Below are 26,280 nucleotides of genomic sequence, written 5' to 3' on the forward strand. Positions count from 1 at the left end.
ACTGTGGACGGGCACACAGGAGTGGGCTGCTGCCCACCAAGTCTGACGGTGTTTCGGAGGCGCTGAGAGGAAGAACATGTAAGAATCCGGCGCCATCCCCGCAGATTCCTCTCGGAGTCACAGCCACGATGCAGAAAGGGATGAGACTCAATGATGGCCACATCACCTACCTGGCTCTTTTGGCGAAGAAGGACGGGACGAGGCGAGGTTGCCTGAGCAAGAAGAGCTCGGACAACACAAAATGGCATTCAAAGTGGTTCGCTTTGTTGCAGAATATGCTGTTTTACTTCGAGAACGACTCCAGCTCACGCCCCTCCGGACTGTACCTGTTGGAGGGCTGTGTGTGTGACAGGGCACCGTCGCCGAAGCCGTCTCTGTCAGCGAAGGAATGCTTAGAGAAGCAGGTAAGATATTGATCGCAGGGGAAGCTCCTGTCAGTGTGACCGCCCGACGCCGTGGAGATGCTCCGTCTCAGCGAGCGGACGCACTCATTAACGCTGCTCTTTGTGCTTCTCCCCACGGGAGAAAACTTGCTTTCATCTCTCTGCCTCTCGGTGGGAGCGACATTCGTGAGAGGAGGTGTTTTGTGCACGCAGCAAAATTTCGCACAAATGACACAGTTGCTGTTTTTATCCCTTTTTATCTCGCCAACAATGTCCCGGAGATGTTCACTTGACGTTCAGTGTTACGTAATGGCGTCATCCCAACTGATTGATTGTCTCGATTTTGCACTAAAATAGCCTCGCAGCCTGCCTCCAAGGCAGCTCGTCAAACGGCGAGCAGAAACACGCAGCGGCTTAAAGTCAGCGGGATTAACGCAATTCTCTGTGCAAACTTTGCAAACACGGGGACTACTTTACCCCCCCACTTCTTTTCGCCTTACCGTCCCAAAATGTGTTGCAGCGCATTCATTTTTATATAAGAGATTGTATTTTTAGACATCCCAGAGGTTCAGGGCTTGCAGCTCATATGCAGGGAGTAAACTTACACAGCATCCAAAGTTTGCAGGTTGCCATCTTGCGGAGGAGAGCTGCCCCCTTCCCTGTCGTTTTGACGTATTGATTTAATTCCTTGTCTTGATATTAATAGCAACCTACCTTGGCAACTGCGTCTCCCCGGCTCATAGCGGCTTGGTAGCTCTCTCATTATCACGGGGTTGTTAACGACAGCCATGAATGAAAGCCACACATGTCCCAGGCATGCTTTTGTCTCTCAGTACATCCCCATTCGTTTTAATTCCCTGGACATTTAGTGCCATGGATTAACATGTGTGAGGGCTACACAGTGTCCACTGTTTGTTTGTTTTGTTTTTTCTTTTTATATATATATGCCAGTGTGACACAGTCAGAAATAATCTCAACAAAAGCTTGGGAGCCTGTACTGAGACAGTTTGGAGGGGTTAGGGAGGCTGCTGCTGCTGGAAGGAATAAACCTTGTGGCACAAAAGCATTTAAGAGCCAGAGAAGTGGTCAAGCTGCTGTGAGCTATGACTGCAGTCGTCTTCTGAAATCCGCTCTGCCAGCTGCAGCCTCTCCTGCTTTCCCTGCAGCAGAGCCCATAAAGCCGACAGTCAACGTGAGGGGTCGTCTTATCTGTTCAGTCGTCACAGTCTTTGTTGATGAGGCAAACAGGTGGTCGCTTGTTTCTTCTAATGCCAAGAACGTGCTCAGTTTGGCAGTTGCGCCACTGGATGAGGGCAATTTTATTTAACAATCCTTTTGAGTGCATGTATAAAAGTTTTCACAATAAATGTCAGAGATCCTGGACTTTAGGCTTTGCAGGCTGTTTGTTAGAGACCAACACAACTGATACGACAAATTAAAGGCTACCAAGTTTCATTTTCCACACGAGCACACACCATGGCATTGGAGTGTTTTGTCTCTTTTAAAATGTATTTTTGGACATTTTGTGGGTGCGAGACAAAGTTTCCTGGTCGCACTGGAGTTGGGGACACATTATTCTGGACTCTGGTGTTCAGAGCAGGCTTTTGTAGTTGAAGAAAAAGGTGTTGGAAATAACTACAATGCAGGTTTAAGATACAGCTTACAAAACTGTCCAGTTTTAGAGAGCTAGAGCTACAATTCTGCAGTCTTGTAATAGAAAATCTGTCCAAATTTAACCAATTCTCTATTGAAAGCTGTTGATGAAAATGTGTCTTACTGTAGGCTTTCTGATTATAAGTTGCTGTAGGTTCACAATGCTGAGTTATAATATTTACTTTTATTTTGCTGTCGTCTATTGAGTAAAGGATGGCGACAGGGTAAATTCATAATGAGTGACTATTGTCCAGAGGCTGCTGCAGCTCCTGTATGAAGCTGTGTCCATCAGCTGTACCTGCTGTCGCTGTCCATGGTGCTGAACTCTGCTGTCACGTCATGTTCCTCAATCACTTGCCCTCTGCTCTTTGTTGGCAGAGCTGTCACGATTAGCATCGGTGTCGCAAAGAGGGCACAGCACAGACATGCCAGCAGAAATCAGACAATTCAGAACAAATAAAGGCATTTTTATTTTACCCCAGACAATTTCTTTTTGGCGTTACAGTCCAGGGTAGGAATAAGAGCTGGCTCAAATACGTCTTCCTGATGAGCAACACCTTGCAGTGACTTGAAGTTTGACTGTCCACTCTGAGTAGCAAAGGAGGTTGTTTTTTTTTTCAACCCGCTTTGTTGTTAAGGTGTGTGGGCCCGTTGGTCCCTCTCACGGATTAAACTATGAAACTTTGCTCACTGCAAATCCCGTTTTCTTAAAACCACGTCAGGACAAGAGGCATGCGCTGTAATATGGACTGAGTGACATTTGCAATGACAGCTGTGCATGCAGGCTGCTCCGGTGAATTTATTTCAACAATGAATTAAATTAATTTGAAAGCCTTCAATTAGCATAACACAGTCTTCTGTTCAGCACATGTCCCTTTACGTAATATGTGTCAGGAATAAATTCTCTGAACTTTGTGTTATTTCTTCATACATTTCTACATTTATATTTCTACATGTATATGTAGAAATGTGTATATGCATGTATACATATATAATGAATATATAAAATTTGGATGTATATTTGCACAATTATGTGCTTTTCATGTCTGAGAACTGCAGTGTGAATCATGCCATGTTGCACATGTGTCCACATCTGTACATCTTGTGGGACTCTTGTGCATGGCTCGAAGCCTATATTTGCCCCAATGTGTCCTCCTGCATAGGCTGATGTGGATCTATAAAAGGTGGAATGAGGACAGAGAATGTAATCAATGCTTTCCAGGTGTCTGAGGGCATACAGATTTCCTTTTCACTTTCCCCACTCTCGAACAACAAAGAATGACACTCGAGTCAATGAGCAGACTGCAGAGGTCATCTGAGGCGACGCTACTGTAGATTTCTGACATTAAACCTGTTACATATGGAGATTACAACAGATTTCAGCTTTCTGTTCAGCGTGTTTGTGGCGGTTTGTGCATGTATTGTACTGTATGTCTGTGTGTGTGTGTGTATGTGTGTGTGTGTGTGTGTCAGAGCTGCAGAAGGGATGGCCGGGGCGAGTGCTGGATCTTATCTGTGTGTGACAGGGAGAGGGACAATGCAGCGAATAGATGCCAAGCCAACTGCCACCTTGCATTGCTACAGCGCTTTTTATAGACCTCACTCTTCAAAAAGGCAAAAGATCTTTCTCTCTCCCTCTCCGTCTGTCTCTCCATTCGCATTGTATTCTGTGGTGTGTTCTACTTTTTAAATGTTCTTATTCCCCATTTAGAAGGCGACCTACGTTTAAGCCCACAGTTACTATGGCAACCCCTATTTGCATCTGAAAAAGTGCATTTGAAGGGGCCAACGAAATGTGCAACAACATGCCTCGGCATTGTGCTTCACTTAGCAAGTACAGCAAATATGGGCAAACGAGAAATGTGAGGTGGGTTGGTGGTGTTGTTGGGGGGGGGGGGTGAAGTGGAAGTACTTGTTTCTATTTTTGCTGTTTCACGCATATGACCACAGTTACATTTTTAGGAACTCAATTTTCTCTTAACCTACAGTCTACGAATTTCTAGTATAGTGTTAAAGTGCTGATAATGCAGTAAACAGTTTTATATAAGCAGCATGACTGTGGCCAGTTTAATGTAATCAACAATATCTGTGACCAGAAATGAGGCATGGAAGGACTGAATGGCTCTATCCATGCATCAATAGTGCTCTATTATATCTTTAGCACTATGGAGTATCAATATGCAAAATATATTTCAAATTGTTATGAAATGAGTGTCTGTTTATGCATTTTTCTTGCTTTTTCTTTTTCTTTCTTAATTAATTTAAATGTTATGTGGTTCATTAAAAAAAAATCATAGTGAAAGACATGTACATTATGTTATCCCAGTCAGACATCGCTTATTTCTTAGAATTAGACCTACACCTCTGAGGAACAAACTCTTCATCCAGTAAGAGAAATCGTGCAAATAGACTTTGATTTTCACAGATGTAGAGCATATGAAAATCTGTTGTATTTTATTGTGTTTCACACCTGCAGTCTGGACACCTAATTTTCTGTAGCAGACTCTCAAACATGTCAATAGCTCATAATAAGCAATTCTCCTGAAATGATAAAAAGTCAAGTATCAAGGTGAGCAGGGTTAAAGAGGTCTCCATGACCCCAAACAGAACATTAGCTGTATAGCTGTTGATAGGAGCATGTAGAGTGTATAATAGCAAAAAAGTAAAAAATTAAACCAACACAATGAACAATGCTGGGCTTTATAAAGTCTACTTGAAAAGGTATCTGTATTTAAAAAAAAATGATAAAAGAGGTGTTTAGAGATAATATTGGTCTGAAGTTTAGTAATTGGACGCCATCTTTATCATCATCATTACATAAATATATGTGTTTAATCTTGTCTCCTTTTCTCTATTCCTGATGAAATTCAATATATTTGGTTCACAGATTTTAAACAAGGATTTACTACGGGCTACGGTGTCTCACTTACCGAGAGATTATGTCTCCATGGCAAAAAATGTAGTGACGTGGAGCTAAATATAGCTGCCTAAAAGGCTTGACACACCAGCTCACAGGAAGCAGGAGATGGGAAGCACATTATTGACAAAGGCCCATTCTGCTGCTCATCAGGAAATATGGAACATTACTCCCCTTCACAAATGATTTGCTCTTGGCATTTGGGAGGGATAAAAAAATCCAATATATTGGATTTGTGGGGGTCTATTTACAATGCATCAGTGTTATATAATTTGATGTGTTCCCACCACAAGCAGGCTGTCTGTACTATTATTGCGATGACCACCACTTTGTTGATTTGAGGATTTTTATCTGATAAGCCTTTTAGAAAACAATTCTGCGTGCATTTGCCATAATTGCCATAACCGAGGCTTCATGGTCACTGGAGATGATTGGTGAGGGAGTAAAAAGGGGTGAGTACCCAGAGGTGCTTGTGTCGCTAAAATGCGGCCAAATCATCGGGACAAAGCAAAACAAAACTAAACAAAAGATGGCGTCAGTCGGGAGGCTTCCACCAATTCAGAGGTGAGTTGCCAGGTTACAGACTGAATGCACAGAGGCTTTGCAATGAATCTCTCAAGACCTTTCCCTCAGGATCTCGGTCTCCCACTCATTCACACTCGGACATTCACGCTTGTATGCATACAACTTCAGTTTTCAGCAAAGTATAGGTTTTAGAAAAAGCTGCTCGATGATGACGAGCCGCGTGAGGTTTTCCCTTTGATAGGCTTTCCTGCAGCCCATCAAGGACACATTCTACATCTTTCACTATGAAGCTCTTTAATACACTGTTCTCATTGTGTCATTACATGCTCAGCAAATATTTAACTCTTTCTGTGTTGTCGTTTTCCAGTATTACTTCACTGTCACGTTCAATCACGACAACCAGAAGGCTTTGGAGCTGCGTACAGAGGACGTCAAGGACTGTGATGAGTGGGTGGCTGCCATCACACAGGCCAGGTACCTCTCGCTCATGACCTCTCACATGCATGCACACATTCAGCTGAGGATGTTCTGAGGAGGAGGATTATGTGTGTGTGTGTGTGCGTGTGTGTGTGTGTATACCCTGTGACGTAGTATCAATCACACTCACTATCTCTAGCTCTAACTTACCTCACCATAAGACGAAAGAGCTTTTACGAACTAAGAAAAGGAAACTGAAAGGGTTTTTTTTTTTTTTTTTTAAATCAGGCTGAAAAGTTGTACCACCCCATGGATTAACATGTAATTCTTCTTCTTATGCGAAAGCATTAAAATCACCAAAACTGAAGCTCAACTGAAATTTATTTGCATTTTTTTTTGTTTGCTACAGCTACATATCTGCTCTGTGAATCACTTGTCCACTGCTCGTCTTTTGATATCAGAAACCAAAAGAAAACGATTTATGTTTTGTATTCTTTGGTTTCGTAATAGCATGCCCTAGTTTTTCATTAATTCACATTAATACCGTCTACACAGGTGGAGACCTTATTTTGACACTGCCAATCAAATCAGACCAGGCAGACGTTCACACTGAGCCAGACAGCAGCCTGCTACGCAACATGAGAGCCACAGACTGAGGAGAAATGTGCTGCTAATGTCAGTTTGCAGGCTAGCTAGCTAATTAGCTGCTCAGCTGCAGCACATTTAACAGCATGTGAACGTACATGCAAATGTCACTTGGGTCCAGTTAGATGCTGATGTCGCCCTTATTCTTCAGTTATATCAATACCACTAACAACAAGCTGTCTGTCTGTGACATGCAGGCTACAGCACAACATGTTTTTCATTCCTTTTCATGATAAAAGAGTGCATACATTGAAAAAACATCCTAGCATTTGGTATTTATGATGACTTGTGATTGATTAACTGACTAAATACAGTTTAATTGAACATTAAAATTAAATACATACAATCAATTGTATCAGGAGTTTGTGAATTCAGAGATGCACAACATGAACTTTTCACCATTGTTCTCTAACATCATCGCTACCATAACTTCCACTTCCCATCAATGTCAGAATGCCACTGGATGCACGACGTCGAGGTCAGTGCCTGCGGGGTCAAGGTTGAACTTAATTGAACCATTGCCGCACAACCTAATGGAAAGTCAACGTAGTGTGAGCCGCTGTGGCTTGTGCAGTTTCCTGAGAGAGTGCAGATGCTCCCTCCATTGGAAATAATGGCCTTGCTCTGTTTAATGTCGAACTTGCCCTTTTGGTGTGAAAGCCCTGTAAGACAGAGTCCCGACTCTTTTACGACTCCCTCCACCGTACTGTTGTGTGGATGTCTATTATTATTATAGTTTGGAAGAATATAATGAATAAACCATTGAACAAAATGTATCATTATTAGACCTGAACATGGAGCTGTGACGCATAGTGAGCAAGATCCCCCTTTAAGATTCAGAGACAAAGAGGGTCATGAAAGCCAAGCAATACAAACACTTTAAATGTCAGCTGTGTGCATTTGTATGGTGAAAGGTCAATTGATTGGACTCATTGAAGATTACATTGATTAGTGCTCAGTCGAGGCAGTAGCACTTACTGTACAGGAGTAGCTTGGTTTGTAAGCATGTAATACACTGCAGGGCAATGATAATCTGTATTTCCATATCATCATATTGCTTTTTTAGAGGCTTCTGGATACAATGCTTTGGTTTTCTTTTTTACCATGTATTTATTTCAGCACATTTCCAGTGTAACATGCTGTTGCTGAATCAAATTAGACTAATGCCCTTTGTTGAACTGTGTAATGCACAGAATTACTGCTCATGCAGGAGGCAGCCTTTACACATGGTTTGCTAAGCCTGCAAGTATTTGAAGAATTGGTTGCGTAAGTGCCGGCGCTCTGTGCGGATGTCAGGTTTGAGGTTCAAACACATGCTGATCAGAGGTCTGCTTTTGCTTTGGTAAATCTATGGAGAGCCCATGAAACATGCGTTAATGAGGTCCTTACAATGTCTCTCTGTCTGTGTGTGTATAGCTACAGGAACCTGGCTACAGAGCATGAGACCCTCATGCAGAAGTATCTCCATCTACTCCAAATAGTGGAGACGGAGAAAACGGTTGCCAAGCAACTTCGACAACAGATAGAGGATGGGGAAATCGAGATAGAGCGGCTAAAATCAGAGGTAACTCACCTCGAAATTTCATGCTAGTAATGTATGTGTGTGTTTTGTCCTACTGTATGGCACGCAGTGAGAGAAAATATGGGAGTGAAAGGATAAAGACAGAAAGGGGGCGTAGCACAAAGGTCAGGACCCAGATTAGAAACCACAATGTTGTGAGTTCATGTCAAGCATCGTAGCTTGCCGTGCCCCCGGGATGTCCTCGTTAGAGCCTCTGCAATACTGTTGAGTGTTTTGTATCCTAATTATTCAGTCTAAACTAGATCAAATGCATCTCTCTTTAATGTGCTAATGGATAGCTCCAATTCAACTGAATGTTTCAATATGCATGAATCAGCTTCTATTGTACATGATACTGCAGTCTGCACCAGAAAATGATAATCAACTGTCGCACTTTTTACGGCTAAAACGTGTCGTAGTAATGGTTTTTGGGTTGTTTTGTTCAATTTCAGTCCTTTATTAAAAGCCGTCTATTCTTTTTCACACACTGTGTCACTCTAATGGGAGCAAATGAAAAAGGATTGAATAAAATAAAATAGGACACATTGTGATGCAGCTGGCACAGTTACTTCTTATATAAAGTCTTTGAAACCAGCTAATGGACAATAACAAAGATGAACAAAAAGCCAAATGAAAAAGCATTGAATAAATCATTCACAATCATAATAAAAACACAGAAAGGAGTGAGAGAATACGACATGAGTAAGATTTTAACTACATACAATATGAAGTATACTCGTCTCAGCCCACTCAGCCGATGCAATGTTTGATTTGTGTTGAATTTCAGATCGCTGGACTGCTCAAGGACAATGAGAAGATCCAGTCAAATCCAGAGGTACCTCCCAGCGAGGATGACACCGAGATCAAGAAGATCAAAAAGGTGAGAGCTGGATGCTTTGGTGCTGTTTTAGAGTAGAAAACCGGACTCATTGTGCACTTTTCTTTATCAAGGAAAACTAAAGCAATGCAAAAAAGAGGGGAAAGAAAGGAGGGTTTAGGCAAAGCGTGACCTGTTCCAGCAGGGATAGTACAGTTATTAAACACTTCACATCAACGCTGCAAGCTTTAATTTTAACCTTCATTTTTTCAGGGATGCTCACACTCACATTAATAGCAGGGAGCTCCTCATCCACCACAAACACCTGCTTAGTTCTGTCTTCAGCTCTGCTGAGGCAGCTGCCTGCTTAATACAGCTGCAGAGTTTGGAAAGTTCTGGAAAGTTTGGGAAAGCCAGTTTCTTTAAAGCTGCAAAATGATTAACAAAACACTAAAAAGTTATGTAACGCTGGACTGTACCTTTCCAGACCTCATTTTTAATTAATATGTAACAAGATAAGATCATGACATTAATATATCTCGGGTGTCCAGTGAAAATTAGGTAGCTCCAAATTTTTTCTTCTTCTTTTATTCAAATTACCGCAGAAATGTATGAAAACAAATACATGCAGACACATACAAACATACGTGGCTTTTATGCGCTACTCCTTGTCGTCACAGGTCCAGAGTTTCCTGCGAGGTTGGATTTGCCGCAGAAAGTGGAAAACCATCATCCAGGACTACATCCGTTCACCCCACGCTGAAAGCATGAGAAAGAGGAACCAGGTGGTGTTCAGCATGCTGGAGGCCGAGGCTGAATACGTCCAGCAACTCCACATCCTGGTCAACAACTTCCTGCGGCCGCTCCGAATGGCCGCCAGCTCCAAGAAGCCGCCCATCACACACGATGATGTCAGCAGCATCTTCCTTAACAGGTGGCTGGTAGTGAGACTGGTTGTGATGGTGGTGTGACTCGGCACAGTGGGAGCTGCCAACACTTGTGAACAAGAGAGGGAGAAACAATAGCTCATGACCACCATTTTGCTTATTTGTTTTGTCAGTGAGACCATCATGTTCCTCCATCAGATCTTCTACCAGGGCCTGAAGGCCAGGATAGCCAGCTGGCCGACGCTGGTGCTGGGTAAGAGAGACAGAGAGGACCCTTCGGTCACCCACACAGTTCACCATGGACTTAAGTTTACATGCCATAAAAAAATACAACAAAATTATAGATAGTGCAGGTTTTTCAGATATCTGCCACTGAGACTATTCCCACCAACCCAGTTTAATGGAATTTGGCTTGTGGGGTTTATAGCATCCAAACATTAGATGTGAAATACCTAACAGCAAGTAATTTTCCAGAAACATCGTCTCTTTACGTCAAGCAATTCACACTGTCAACAGTTATGACAATTTTGCACTTAACGCATGCACAACCTGTTTAATATTTCAAATTAAGATTTAATGACAGCACAGATCAGGATGAAGATCCATACAAAACAAATGTTCACTGTCTGTATTCAGATGATTGCGTAAAGTTTTACTAACACAGTGCGACAGACTGAAAATAGCCTGTGTTTTTAGCTCGTGCTCATCGGTTGTTTATGTCTTTGTGCATCGTCTCTATTAGATTTCATATTTTCTAATTAACAGAAAGGAAGTATACTGTCTGAATGTCTGCCTCTCTTCACAGCTGACCTGTTCGACATCTTGCTCCCCATGCTGAACATCTACCAGGAGTTTGTGAGGAACCACCAGTACAGCCTGCAGATCCTGGCCCACTGCAAACAGAACCGAGACTTCGACAAGCTGCTCAAACAGTACGAGGCCAAGCCCGACTGCGAGGAGAGGACGCTGGAGACCTTCCTCACTTACCCCATGTTTCAGGTAAGATTCCAGGGTCACAATGTGGACGACTGCAGCACTATTACACAATCAACACACAGTTTCATAAATTATTCTGTGGCATTTGTGAAGTCTGTAGAGTACGTTTTTCCGAACAGTTTCATTGTTTCATTTGTATTTATTTATTGTTGGTGAGATTTATGCAGCTGCATTTGGGATTTTTCAAAATTAGACAGGTGTAGATTGGACAGTTCTGTCATCTTGGTTTGCTCTAAACTGGACCAGAGATTTCTGGAAAATGGGATTTAAGTATAAAAATAGTAATGCTGCAGTTATGGCCTTTGGAAAAAAATGTTTAAAGGTGATTATTATTGTTGTTGTTGTTGCCATTGTGAGATGTCACCTTTGTAGTTTTTGGAACAAACAACTTGTCCTGTGTTTCTTAAACTTGTTGGACTAAAGTTTTCAAAAGTACTTCAGTAGCAGAACAGTCGTCTTTGGGCGAAGACAGAAAAGTGGGTGTTAAGGTCATAAAGGAAATATAGTGTTTCATGGAATATTTATTGAAATACTATGTTTTCAAGTGAAAGAGAACAAGAGCTGTAGGCATAGTTGCAGTCATAATTAAAGCAACACATTTTATTAATTTCCAAGCTGATCTTTATGCCTTTCAGGCAAACCCTGGACAGGTGTCATGACCAACTGATTACCAGTCCAAGGCCATTAAAGTCAAGATGCTCTGTAAACAGCTTTAAATATCTTGACCTTTCTAAGTTGGAAGTTTATGTATGTGTTTTAACACAAAAAGATGATCACTCCATCAAACCTCTCTCTGTTTCTCTCTCAGATCCCTCGTTACATCCTGACATTGCATGAGCTGCTGGCTCACACCCCCCATGAGCATGTGGAGAGAAACAGTTTGGACTACGCCAAGTCAAAGCTGGAGGAACTTTCCAGGTAGATCTTTCAGTCAATCAAGCTAAATGATTGTACTGTACATTGCACCACAGGGTACCTTATATTACAACTAACAGAAACTTGGATCTAGAGCTTTGCCGTGCATCTGTCCTGGTTTGTGGTACCTATGTAAGCTAACTCTCTTGAATGTTGTCCTTTCAGAATCATGCATGATGAAGTGAGTGAGACGGAGAACATCAGAAAGAACCTAGCTATCGAGAGGATGATCGTGGAGGGTTGTGAAGTGCTGCTGGACACCAGTCAGACATTTGTTAGGCAAGGTAAGTTTGTTTCATGGTCAGATTAAAGATAGATAGATACTGAAAACACGAAAATCCAATGATTTTGAGGTCATAAACACTGATTTTTATATTGGTTTGTTTGTCAACTTTATGGTCAGCAAATACACCAAAGACAATAAGAAAACATTGTCGGACATGAACGCCTCACTCACTGAAACTCATTAATTCATTCAAGGCAGTGTTCAATATATCTAATTAAGGATGCCACATCTGAACGCACAATCCATAAGAAAGGTCATGCAATTTAATCCAAAACTATAATCAATTATTCATTAATGTTTGAAAAAATAATTGCATGAGTGTACTAATAGTACTAATACTAATAACAAAAGTGATGCATTGTACTCGTACACCTCAGCTCTGTCAGAGGTGCTTTTAAATAACTCCTTCACAACCACATACGACATATTTTGTATTTAACACATGTAGACGTAGAAAATGAGGAGATGAGCGTTACTGCCAAACACTGCATGCAGCTTTCAAACTGCAAATCTGTTTTAAAATGTGACATTATGACCTTTAATCAACAGTTTCTTGAGTGACAGTGTCCTCACGGAAACTGTTGCATGCATTAGCTTATAGGACAACTTAAAGTCAAAACACAAATGCATACTCTAATATATAAAACTGATGAAGATAGACATGACCACCTGCGATGGATTTTATCATCCTACACAGTCTTAAATGTGCAAAAAAAAAATACACATAAGGGGCGGTTGTTATTCTGACAAAGGTAGGAATGTATCATGGTCAAATATTATTCTCCAACATACATTCAACAACATCCTCACACATCTCTCCCGCAGCCGTTACTGCTGTGATGCATCTCATGTACTCTCACAAAGATGTTCAACACCTTCCTCCATCTCTGCAGACATGTGAACAAAATGACTGACACACAAACACATGCCTGGTATATATTTTACTGCAACTGCAAATTACAAGCAACACAAAAAAAAATTACTCAAAAATTACAGAAACAGCAGGATTTAACATTCATGCATTTGTATTTTAACTGTGTTTGTGTGTATGTGCGTGTGTGATACTGACACTCCACAGGTTCTCTGATCCAGGTGCCGATGAGCGAGAAAGGAAAGATCACGAGAGGCCGACTGGGCTCTCTGTCCCTGAAGAAAGAGGGCGAGAGACAGTGTTTCCTCTTCTCCAAACATCTCATTATCTGCACCCGTGGCTCCGGGGGAAAACTTCACATCACCAAGGTACCGTTTAAAAAAATGTAATTCCTCCTCAAAACTGGTAATTCAAGCAATGTGGGTGTTAAAAGTTACAATTTCCTTGAATGTGGCGTGAGATGTTGAATATCAAAAGTTTGACAAAGCCAGTTTTTGTGTAGTGTCCAACCTTTACATATTTATATCCAAAACGCTCTATAAAAGGTCAATGATTTGTATGAGTGTTCAAACATACAGTATAATACACAGTGAAAAAATATTTTTAAATAAAAGTAAATCCCGATACAGACGGTGATGTAACCTGATGATGCCAATTAAACTTGGAATTCAGTGAAGGCGTTGTATTATTGATCAATAAAGATGCATCTCAGTTTTCTGCAGACTGTATAACATTGCTGTGTGTGACCTTTCCCCCCCGTCACAGAATGGAGTGGTCTCTCTCATAGACAGCACACTGATGGAGGAGCCAGAGGGGACAGATGACGAGTGTAAGTTACAATGTACAGTAGATTCAAATGTTTTCTGCTCATGTACAGTGAATGTGGAAGTGTATATATTTGGGATGCAGTAGTTGAAAGTTTTTCTTTAACTGTAGCTCAAAAACTACCAGCCGTGTTTCTGAGCGGCTGATATTATGTAACACAATCTGGAAATCTCTGAGGAGTAGAACATATTAGTTACCTTTAGTTTGCCACTTCCTTGTCAATAATTATTAAATATACCACTTCAACTTTTGTGATTTTGTTTTAGAATTGATTAAATTGTTTTGGGCTTCAGATTCAGAATTGTGATTGCAGTGGCAGGACTGAACTTTGACACCCGTCCATACTGATTATACAGCGTATAAACAAATAACTACTATTTTGTGTATTGAGTATTTCCCTGTGTTCTGTTATCCTGACCCCTGGTAGTTGCATCATTTCCACCTTTTCCCCTTCACTCCCACAGTAACTGTTGTGTTGGGGTAGCTCAAAAGGGAGTGGTTACAATAAAGCAGTACAACTAAACTGCAACTAAATCAGAATTTCTTTGAGCCCTTTTAATGCAAAGATAATTTTTCATAATCCCACAGTTTACGTGATGTAAATATTTAGAGCTGCAAGCAATGATAGCAGTGACCTGTTTCTTGACTTGCTACCATCAAATTGAACCAAAACAATTATCGTCATAATTGTTGAATGGTGTTGGTGGCACAAGATTTCGACAAGGTAAACACAGCGCGTCATTGTCGATAATAGTGCTGTGTTTTGCATGCATTCTGAGCTAAACAATCAGTCATCTTTAGCTCTGTACGGAAAACTTCACTGATCACAATGCTTGTATTTTTAATGATTAGCTCAATATTGATCGGAGGATGTCTAGAATGTGTCTCAAAACTAGCAAGACCATCTGAGTAATCACAGCAGGACTCCCTATTACACAACTCCTTGATGATTTTCCTTCCTTGCACAGTAACTCACCAGAGCAGAGCTTTGAAAGCCACTCAGTGGTGAATAGGAAAAAAATAAAGTGAACCTTGCTAAAGTGCTCATTTTTATTTTTCTGTTTTCTTGTTTGTTCCTGCTTATTTTTCTGATGTTTTCTCTCAGTACATTTCGTTTCTCCTTGTTCCAGTAAAATGAAGGTTGTTGTGTTTGTGCCTTGCAGCCAAAGGGGAGCGGAGTGGCCAGGACACAGAGCACCTGGACTTTAAAGTGATGGTGGAGCCCAAAGATGGCCAGCCCTACACCGTCATCCTGGTGGCTTCATCCCGACAGGAGAAGTCAGCGTGGACGAGCGACATCAGCCAGGTACGTGTCATTCGGTGACGGAGTTTATGCAGAAACTTATAGCTAAGACTGTAGGCTGCAAACATCTGACAGCAATGATGAAAGCTTGTGTTAAGCTCCACGTATTGTAGGTCAGTTGCTATAGATGTGGAAGTTGCAAACAGCATGATGAAATAAATTTCGGGACAGGATGCCATCATTAAAAAGAGTGAACTCTGTTAGCCTTTTTCTCTCTCTCTGCTTGTCTCACAGTGCATCGACAACATCCGCTGCAATGGTCTGATGATGAACGCCTTCGAGGAAAACAGTAAAGTCACCGTGCCACAGATGATTAAGTGAGAGTCGAACGCCGCGCAGGAATGCACATACGTACATTATACATGCACAAACAGAGACTGGCTTTGACATTACACACATACATGACAAATGCATGGAAAATGCAAGATTGTGTGCCCAAACTCACACGTTCACACACTTTTGAGGTCCTTCAATAACAAAACTTATTCCCTATAGGCTCTAACCATAACCACCACTACTACATGCCTAACCCCAATCTAAACGTATTTGAACTTTAGCTCTAAAACCAAGTCCTAACTCTGAAACAGCCCATTAAAGAAGTGTGAACAGGACAACATTTTCCTAAAGTATCCTCACTCTCAGGGTCTAAAATTGGTCCTCACAAAGATAGAATTACAAGACTAGCACATTTAAACATTAATTTTGTTCTTGAAGAAACCATTAGAAAATCAGGGCCACTCAACAGTGACTCTGACACAATACATGCCTACAATCCTTTGCCTGCTGCATGTTCCCACACAGTATTTTGCAGAACATTATGTGAGTTTGCACATTTCGCATTTTCATTCTAGTGGTTAAAATGTGTCTTCTCTGATAATTGTATGGATTTTTGTATGGGCTTCGTCCAGCGGCGAAAGTATCCTACAATAGCAATGTAAATGCTCTACCCACTGACCCACACATGAGAAGAAAAGTATTCTAACTGGAGGTGGGCTGCATAAATACAGGGATTCAAATCCCTGTGAGTACAATTCCTAACCTCACTTATACTCCAACGCAGGTCGGACACCAGCTTGTACTGTGACGATGTCGACATCCGTTTCAGCAAGATGATGAACTCCTGCAAGGTGCTGCAGATCCGCTATGCCAGCGTGGAGCGCTTGTTGGAGAGGCTGACCGACTTGCGCTTCCTCTCTATCGACTTCCTGAACACCTTCCTCCACTCCTACCGCGTCTTCACCAGCGCTGACGTCGTGCTGGACAAGCTCATCACCATCTACAAGAAGCCCATCAGTGCCATCCCTGCACGGTGAGCTGATTCCAAGAGTTAATTAGGGATTTTATGAGCTCACTGGTATGACATTGTCCACACTAACCATATCACCCATACGAAAACACAAAAACACATTTGAAGTGCTGTCAAGGTGGTGATATATCCCGAATCAAAAAGCCATGTTGGCCAATCAGAAGCTTGAAAAAAGCTTTAACCAGTAGGCTACCTGGAGCTAGAGGTCCGATCCTACTATTGTAAAGGCATGACACGCCCTCTGCATAGTAAATAAAGAAGAAAATGGTGCATACTCTGACATCAAATGGACGATTCTCTGTTGTCTCTAGCCAAAAGCTCTGTTTTTCCTGTCTATATGTCAACGCTGCAAGGGAGTTGCTGAATATCTTCACTCTGGAAGGAGTTTTCCAAAAGCTCAATTTTCAGTGTCCTAAAGCTGTGCTCGTGTGGGGATTAGAGGCCAAAACACATAGAAAAACCTACGTTTTTGTGTGGACTAGGCATTAGTCTCGTTCGAGTTAACCAACATGGGACGAGCTCCAAGGACAAATTAAATGTGATAAACTCCAGGTGCATCGCTCAAAAAACAGCCTAATTACCTGAAATGTGAAAGCATGGAAGGCCAGTTTATTTGTATAGCACCTTTCAACAACAAGGCCAATCAATGTGCTGTATATGTGAAGGAGAACAAACTTGAAATGTATGACAACATCAGCCAATCACAGGAAAAGTGTATCAACCAGCAGAAACAGTAGGTCTCAAGTGAAAGCAGTGGACCTGTAGCAGCATTTGCAACTGTGATTAAGTTACTTCAGAATTACTGTGGTCCTTCTTTATAAAGTGTTTCTACAATTGTATCTGCATATTCTCTGTTAAGAGTTTAAGTGGACGCAGCTAAAATGGCTTGCACCTCACCGCGAGGCCAGTCCATGTAGCCTGTGACAACTGGGAAAGGACCAAAGTTTGAAATTTCCACGTACAGTATTTTCTCCTGAGGAAGCAGCAGCAGTGTACTGTACTGTACTGGTGCAGTGAAAAGGTGGGACTTCCCCGGTGCCTGGATTTGTCTTTGCTCTCACATGGACCATCTATAAGCAGCCCATCATGCCATCTTTGCCTGTCCAGGGGAGAAGGGACTAGAGGAGAGGCGGCGAGAGGTCACACCAACACATCCACTCCTCTGTTTTCTGTCCGCCATCACAGTTAATTGGGTCCTGCATCCGCCCACCTCTCCCTAACCCCTCCTCTTCTTCTCCTCCTCTCAGTCCTCTCTTCACCCTTTTCCATTCTCTCACTTTTATTTTTCTTTCCACAAGTCTGACCATTCCTCTCTCCGCTGCGCTGTCACCATGGCAACCCTTCACTCTGCTGCAGGACCCCACCCTCTCCCTCTCTCCTTGTCTTCTCCCTGCCTCCCTCTCTCTCTCTCCCTTTCTGCCATCATCTGCAGCGACTCTACGGTATTAAATATTGATGGTGGTGTTTTGCACCTAGACCCTGCTCTCCTGTTCTCTCCTCTCCTCTCCTCCCTCCCTTCTTTTTTATCTTACTCCTCTCGCTGCTCCTACTTAATTACCTCCTCTTGTCTTTCCTCTTTTCTGCTTTACTCATGTCCTCTCTTGACTCTCCACTTTGCTTTTTGCTTTGCTCTCATTTTCTTCTTGACTCCCCCTTCCCTCCCCCATTCACATCTTTGCTCCTCTCATCTCTTTTCTTTTACTGTTTTGCAAATTTAGGTGAGGAGACACAACATGGCTGCAGCTAACACCATACAGGGCTGGAGGCTTCCCATTCGCCCACTCCCAGCCAGCAGCCTTCGCTGTGGTGGAATCCATATCCACTATGTTGCTCCTCTCTCCCCTCCTCCCTCTCAGTCTCACTGTTTTTGCCCCTGCTTTTTTCTTTTCTTTTTTCTTTTTGCACTGCACCTCTGTCTCTTTCTCCCACTTTCCTTCTCTGTCTCCATCTGACTCCCCCTTTCTCTCTGTTTCTCTCTCCCCGTGTCTCTGTGGGCCTCCCCTGGGCTGGTTGCTGTTGGCAGCACCCGTGCCTCCCACACTGTCACTTGACATGCTATTTATAGGCCTTCAGAGGGGGTGGCTCTCAGTGCAAGGAGGATGCTGTCTTAAACAATGTAGCTTAAATAAAAGAGGCAGGAGCTCCCGAAGAGCCCTGTGGTTAATGTGTTCCCTCTCTGCACCATGCACCCTCACTATCGCCATTTCTCCCTTCTCCACTCTCTCATATTCGGGTCATTGGGAATAACTACCCAAAATCCGAAAAGAGTTGTTTTTAAGTAGTAAACAGATTCTCTTCTTCATGTTCATCCTTCTGTCTGTCTAACTACTCACTCATTTCCCTCTTTTCTTTCTTTCTCTCATTTTCTGTAGTTCTTTGGAGCTTTTCTTTGCCAGCAGCCAGAACAACAAACTCCTCTATGGCGAGCCACCCACATCACCGCGTGCCAGCCGCAAGTTCTCCTCCCCACCTCCTCTCTCCATCACCAAGACGTCCTCGCCCAACCGCCGTCGCAAGCTTTCGCTCAACATCCCCATCATCACAGGGGGCAAAGCCCTGGACCTGGCTGCACTCAGCTGTTCTCCCAATGGCTATGCAAGCATGCACTCCACCATGTCACCCTTCAGTAAGACCACCCTTGACATCAACAAGCTCTATGTGTCCAGCACCATGGCCAGCAAAATCTCAGACGACGGAGACACCAAAGCCGAAGGCAAGGCTGAGGAGTCTGTCCTCAACAAGCAAGGTCAGAATCGCTGTCTAACTGACTTTGCTCAGTTTTAATGAGTTTCACAGTACTGTGGTCCTGTTTTCCACTCTCATTCTAATATCTCGCATGTATCCTCTGCTCATACTAGCACAACTTTGAATCGTATTTATCTGTGTATTTTGCTTGGAGGGGTCTTGAGAGGTCTAAAGTGAGCAATAATGAGATAATAATGACAGTGATTGTGAGAGTGAATGCTGTTTTTTTTTTTTTTTTGATTGCGAAACACTTTTGTCCTGACCAGATCTGAGAGAGGAATGTGATGAAGACCCAAGCCAGAGTGACGAAACAGAAGCAGAAATGTCTCCTCCCAAGTCACCATCAACACCCAAGAACGTCAAGTCAAAAAACTCTGGTGCAGTATGACTCTGTCTCTCCGTCATTGTTGTCCTGTCCAGTTTAAGCTGTTCTATATCTGGGACCCTTTCAAAATGTCATGTGATCTACTTTTGAATCCCAACCCACCTGTTAATAAACAAATGAGTTGGTAAGAATGTAAGAGCTGGCAAACTACAGTAGTGCTTGGTGACTAACACTACTTCGCGGAGTGTCTTGGCAAATGCAAATATGACCAAATAAAATCAACAATAGCAGATCATGTCAATAAAAACCACTGGTAATGTGAGGCACATTTAACAGGCCTGCTTTTCTTGTTACACCCTCTTTGAGCACTTGAATGAATCATTACAACTGGCAGACTGCATGACCTAGCTTATAAGAAAACCAGATAATATGAAATAAGCAGTTAAACTGGAGTGAAGAAGGACCTGTTGCAGTAGGAACACCAGTTGGCCTGAGTCAGCAGTGGCTACACAGAAGTGTCAATCTTAAAGCATTTTTTGACATTATGGGAAATATTATATATTATAAGTATGAAAGGAACACATTGTGTTACATTTCAGGCTAGCTGTTTTCCCGTTTCCCAGCTTTGTGCTAAACCAAGCTAAGCTTTATATCGACTGTATGGAAACAAGAGTGGTATCGATCTCTTCTAATTCATCAGCAAGCCAGGAAATAAGCATGTTTCACAAAATGTTAAACAACTGCTTTAATACATTTGAAACATCAACTTAGGCTAGGGCACATAGTCACATATGTGAACATTTCAACTGTCATGATTACTTGGTGTGTACAAAGCACCTGCAATAAAATCAAAGAAGAGGAAATTGGCAGCTTCCTCAGAATAGTAGGAAAAGGTTCAGATCAATAATGTCAAGATTTCAGTCTGATTTTAACCATCAGATCCATTTTTACCATCCAGCAGCGTCAGATTGTGCATGTGAGAGGTGTAAAGATGAGAAGCGTCATTCTTAGAGCTAAATAAACCCTGCCACAGTAGACTGTATAGCAAACTTTTTTCAGAAAATGACAAGCGTAACTATAGCCAAATAAGGTCTTTATAAAAACCACCCACAGCCTCCTGGCCCTCCCCGCTTCGCACAGAGAGGGAGCATCCACCCCGTAGGTAGTCAGGCACAATTCATCCCCAGTGTGTTCTCTTCCCACGGTGCTGGATACAAGGGAAGCCAGTGCCTTGTGTGAGTAGGTGGAAGGAAACCTTGTACCTTAGCAACGATGTGCATGTTCTTCCATACCGCCCCCGGCTGAACGGAGGAAGGCAGGGAGGAAGGGAGGGAGTGAAGGAGGGAGGGAGGCAGACACAGCGGAGTGTACACCGTCACTGCACGAGCTGCAGGACACACTGTGCTGGGTCTGTCTCAGCTCTCTGTTGCCCTCCACTGGTCAACAACTTTGTTTGATTGTACACTTCACGTGTCCTCTGCACTTCACACGAGGAATCAAATCGCCTTTAGTCACCTGGCAGATGAGACATCGGCAGCTTCCCTTTCAGCATGATCCTTTCGGCGGGTTGGAAATGTACATTGATAGGGTTGTAACAGTGGTTTATGTCAGAATGACATCAGTTTAGTCCAAGTATCCGTTAACCTTTTGATAACAACAATAAAGAAATATTAAGGATTTTAATCTTTAATTTATTCTGTTTTATCCCCCCCGCAGAGTTTTCCCTGTTTTCCTTCAACAATGGCATGGTGGTGTCATCTTGCCGGGAGCTGGACAATAACCGCAGTGCCCTTTCTGCCGCCTCGGCCTTCGCCATTGCCACGGCTGGTGCCAACGAAGGCACGCCCACCAAGGAGAAGTACCGTCGTATGTCGCTCGCCAGCACAGGTCAGTCACATGAGGCGATGAGGATACTGTTGAGGATGATCTGGAAGTTTCCTGCATCTGTTATTGTCCATTTCATTTAGATACTACAGAATTAAAGGAATCTCAATAGTAATATTCTAATCTGATTACAGAAGTTAAAATGACAAAAAAAAAACCTCATTGATCAGAAAAGATGATATTGTAGTTAATTTATGGTTTGAATATTAAGAAACACCTCTGGGAAAAGATTGTGACATACATTAAATCAAGTTACCATGGGTCCAAAGCATGAGCGGTGTAGTGCCATATGACCACCAGGGGGCCTCCAAACAAATGATAAGTCCTTTGTTCATTTCATGCCAGCATATAAGCATCTGTTTCAGTGATATTAACTTTGATTTTTCAACTGTTTATATTCACTCTTGTATTGAGAAAAATAGCATTTTAAGAAGAATTTTTTTCTTTCTCACAAAGCTGCAATGAAAAGTTAACTGTAAACCTGCACTGCCTCAAATGTATTTTTATCCCAAATTAATGCATTAGTGCTCTGTACACCACATACCCAGTGCCACTAGTTTCACTGTCAGCTTCCTTTAAAGGAATTTTGCAGAGCGAATGAGGGGGATACAAGTATGATTCTGGTCAGGGCCTCAAATCTATTGAACAGTGTTTGACCAGCTGTGAACACTATTTAATAATCTTTCAATATTCAAATAAACAGCTTTTTCAGACAGGAAAAAACTTAACATGCGCTGCGCTGCAGGAATTCAGTTTGACTAACTTTATTAAACATGGTTCCAGGTTTTCCAACAGACCAGAGAAATGGAGACAAAGAGTTTGTTATCAGAAGAGCTGCCACCAACAGAGTCCTGAATGTGCTGCGTCACTGGGTCTCCAAACACTCGCAGGTACAGCTCACCTTTTCCTTCTATCCTTTTCTTAGTTTCTTTCCTGCCTTCTGTGGCGTTGCAGAAGAAAAAAAAACACTTCTGTAATGACTCTGCTGTTGTTCTTCAGGACTTTGAGCTGAACACAGAGCTGAAGATGCGGGTAATTGGCTTCCTGGAGGAGGTGATGCATGACCCAGAGCTCCTGACACAGGAAAGAAAGGCAGCTGCCAACATTATCAGGTCTGTTTTTTTGTTCTTATCGCTTGATCGCACGTACAGTCATATGTGACACATCTGTATGTGCCCTGTAGAAGAAGAAAAGTTTCTGCAATACCCGATGCCAGCAATCAGTCATGGTAATCAAAACTGGAGTACTGGAGATACAGTACATCAAACCAGGTCCTGGCCTAAATCTCAGCCCCATTGGACATAAAATAGACCCTTTCACTGGCGCTGGAGCGACAGAAAGAAGACGCTTTTCACCCTTTATCCTGAGCAGCACTTTTTGAATATCTATAAAGTATCATCTGTTCCTCTGGGAAAAACAAAACAAGCATTTACATTTGTATAACATGACAGAACTGGAGTGGAAACCCCGGTAAGGAGTGCAATAATACCCACCTGTCAGCATGCAGTATTGCTGCTAAACATTATCAGCCTGTGGAGCCGAAGCCGAAAGTGCCTGTCACCCAAACTGAACAAAAAGAGAAATCAATACCCAGTGTACGGGCTCACGCCACACACTTTCTGACAAGTGGAGTCCATTTATGTCTCTTTGAGTCATGGCAGTTATGGACAAAACTGTCAAATAATGGCACTTTTCTCTTTCTGCATGTAGGACTCTCACCCAGGAGGACCCTGGAGATAACCAGGTCACCCTGGAAGAGATCACACAGATGGTGAGAGAAAGATCTTTTCAGGATAAAAACCCTTTTTTCTTGAAAGTACTGGGTCTACTGTAGAGACGATTTGTGCTTAAGCTGCAGTGCTGCGCGTGTGTTTGCGTCTGTGTGTCAGGCCATGGAGGACTGTAAGACTGAGCCGTTTGAGAGCCACTCTGCCCTGGAGATAGCTGAGCAACTCACACTGCTGGACCACCTGGTCTTCAAGGTCATTCCATACGAGTGAGTATACGCGCATACACGAGCGCAGGCTCTGAATGTTGGTGGGTTTCTCATTGTTCGTTACTTGAAAAGCATATTTTTTTTCTACAGGGAGTTCTTTGGTCAAGGCTGGATGAAGAATGACAAGAACGAGAGAACTCCATACATTATGAAAACAACCAAGCATTTCAACGATGTATGTGTTTACCCTGGTATTGTGAATAAAAAGATAAATGTGTCTGATAGATAGAGCTAGATAGATAGTCAGTGTTGTCACCATGTATTTTTCTCTTCTCTTGGCAGATCAGCAACAGGATCGCCACAGAGATCCTGCACTGGGACGATGTCAACATGCGAGTGGCCGTGATTGAGAAGTGGGTGGCGGTGGCTGACATCTGCCGCTGCCTCCACAACTACAACGCCATGCTGGAGATTACGTCCTCTCTCAACCGCAGCTCCATCTTCCGCCTCAAGAAGACCTGGCTCAAAGTCTCCAAGCAGGTATCCGTCATTGCTGACATGTTCCTCACTCAGTGAAGTTAACTAATATTTCTAATATTTCTCTGGGGCATTTCAAACTGTCTTTTGTTTTTATAACTTCTATCAAAAATGAAACAGGACATTTTGCAAGTAAAACAAAATGAGAAGAAGACACCATGCTCTTAGAGAAGCTGATAATGTTCCCTTTAATTACACTGTCCTCAGTTTATGAAACTTTGATAAACAGAACATTTCAGGTGCATTTCTGGCTGCTGGCAAACCGTTAACCGTTCTGCTTTGATTCTCCAGACAAAGACTGTGATCGACAAGTTACAGAAGCTGGTGTCATCAGAGGGACGGTTCAAAAACCTGAGAGAAGCTCTGAAGAAGTCAGTATCTAAAGCTCGTCACTGTCCTGTGCTCACACATTGTGGTGGAGGAGTTTTCCCCCTTTATGTTTGTGTACTATATCTCTGTATCCGACTCGCCCTCTCTCCTCAGCTGTGACCCTCCCTGTGTTCCCTACCTGGGAATGTACCTGACTGACCTGGCCTTCATCGAGGAGGGGACGCCCAACTACACCGAGGACAACCTGGTCAACTTCTCTAAGATGAGAATGGTAAAGAACAGCAGTGTACTGAAGCGCATACAGTAACATGGGCTTTACATTGTTTCTGGTCAAGAAACTCAGCAACCTGTGCATCAACCCTTGTGGACAATACAGCCGTGCAAGACTGTATTTTATATGATTTTATTTCATTTGTCTTCAGATATCTCACATTATCAGAGAGATACGACAGTTTCAGCAAACGGCTTACAAGATTGATTATCAACCAAAGGTGAGATTATTTTCTGTCTGTATTCTATTGTGTATTTTATACTTTTTCAGTAGCTGTGGACTGGAATTACCTGTTTGGACGTTTTAATAGACTAGTATCATTTTAGTTTTACTAATGGTATAAGTATATATGGTTTAGTAAAAGGTATTTCCCTCATAAGTTTCCCGATCACTAGTTAATTTAAACACAAGATACTTGTGCTCAAAAAGAGGATTCATTCTCAGTGAAGAACCTTGGAGCCCTAATCTGCCTCCATACATGCCAAAGAGCAGTGATTCCTAACACGTCTCTGGGGGTCATCAGGTGGATAACTCCCTTCAACAGTGTTTCGCCTATTTAGTCCCACTACACCTCCAGGAGGCTAGGCGGTAAACTCCGGCGTCCCAGAGTCACCCCCCCTAGTGCCAGTTCACACTGCTCCTACACAATCCAAACAGCACCGCCACGTTCAACTGACCCAGGCCTGTTTGGAAGATGCTCCAGGTAGTGGCCAGTACCAATGCTACTATTTAGCTAATGCTAATGCTAACCGCTAAGAAGAACAGAAGAAGACAATAACGTTCCGATGCTACCATTTAGCTAATGCTAATGCTAAATGCTATCCGCTACCTGCTAAGAGGAACAGAAGAAGACAATACAGCTAGTTTCACCTATACTGTTAATGTTAACTGCTAGATGCCAATACTAACTGCGAAGCCACTATCATACTACCACCGCTTTAGCTATTGTTAGCTGCTACAATGCTACCACAGGCCTAGATGCCACATGTAACTGCCAATTGTCGCACTACCATCATCTACCCCTGCCTCTCACCAACTGCACCAATAAAAGCGGGGTGGGAATACAAACCCTGGTTCGGGTAGGGGACAGAAAGTAAAGAGGTAGAGTCAAAGATAAATATTAGCTAATTGAGAGTCAAGTAGTCAAGTAGTACTTTATTTGTCCCCGAGCGGCAGTTGGTTGTACAGCAGTAAACACAGTAATAACACACAACATCCCAGAATATCAAAAACAACCAAAGGGCAATTAAATACAACATAGTATAAGAAAAAACACTGTGCACTACTGAAAGTAAAGTAAAGTAAAACAGTAACGGGGGCAGGGCACTTTCTGTAACAACTGCCTGTCATATAAATCAGACAGACTTTTCTTTTGAGTACCCATGGTACTGCTACAGATCTTGATCACCTTTGTTAATGGATCTTTCTGTTCAAGATTAAAACATATATATATACATATAACCAAATCAAGCAAAATTTACTCAAGCAAATATATACAATTTTTGATTAAGAGAGTGAATAAAGAGCTGGTTTCCAGTCGGAGTGGCTCGCAGAACTCTATATAAATCTACATTTTCACATATAGCAGCTATGCACTTACACTATTTTAAATGTTGAGTTTGAAAAACGGAGGAAATCTTGAACAAACTGCTCTGTCGATGTTCATTCTTACTTTAGGTTGCAAAGTACCTGTTGGACAGCAGCAGCGCGCTGGATGAGGAGAGCCTGTATGAAGCGTCTCTGAGAATCGAGCCTAAAACTTCATCATGAAGAGGATTTCTCTCTCTTCCAGCACTCATTGGGATTGTACAGGAATAATATATCATAATGTACATATACTATTATTTGTATTAGACACAGTAGGCTGTGCCCTTCTAGTATGTGCTCCCCAATGGACTCGTTGTGTATAATCGTTATTAGAGACTGAGTAGAAGCCCAGAGAGGT

At 42.4% G+C, this 26,280-nt stretch overlaps 1 protein-coding gene across 1 annotated transcript; it reads left to right on the forward strand.

Moving 5' to 3' along the window:
- The first annotated feature begins 128 nt into the window (after nt 1-128).
- Nucleotides 129-26,105, forward strand: LOC121606981 (ras-specific guanine nucleotide-releasing factor 1-like). Its single transcript, XM_041937628.1, has 27 exons — nt 129-404; nt 5,846-5,952; nt 7,957-8,104; nt 8,889-8,981; nt 9,599-9,852; nt 9,979-10,058; nt 10,611-10,804; nt 11,610-11,719; nt 11,882-12,000; nt 13,081-13,241; nt 13,639-13,702; nt 14,862-15,004; nt 15,236-15,318; nt 16,062-16,310; nt 18,680-19,065; nt 19,319-19,434; nt 21,096-21,264; nt 22,045-22,151; nt 22,261-22,373; nt 22,972-23,032; nt 23,151-23,257; nt 23,348-23,432; nt 23,540-23,737; nt 24,026-24,105; nt 24,218-24,335; nt 24,487-24,555; nt 26,013-26,105. Exons 1-27 carry the CDS (start codon nt 129-131, stop codon nt 26,103-26,105), a joined length of 3,783 nt encoding a protein of 1,260 aa, XP_041793562.1.
- The last annotated feature ends 175 nt before the right edge of the window (nt 26,106-26,280 follow it).

Source organism: Chelmon rostratus, chromosome 1 (assembly GCF_017976325.1).
Source record: "Chelmon rostratus isolate fCheRos1 chromosome 1, fCheRos1.pri, whole genome shotgun sequence".
Taxonomy (NCBI): Eukaryota; Metazoa; Chordata; class Actinopteri; order Chaetodontiformes; family Chaetodontidae; genus Chelmon; species Chelmon rostratus.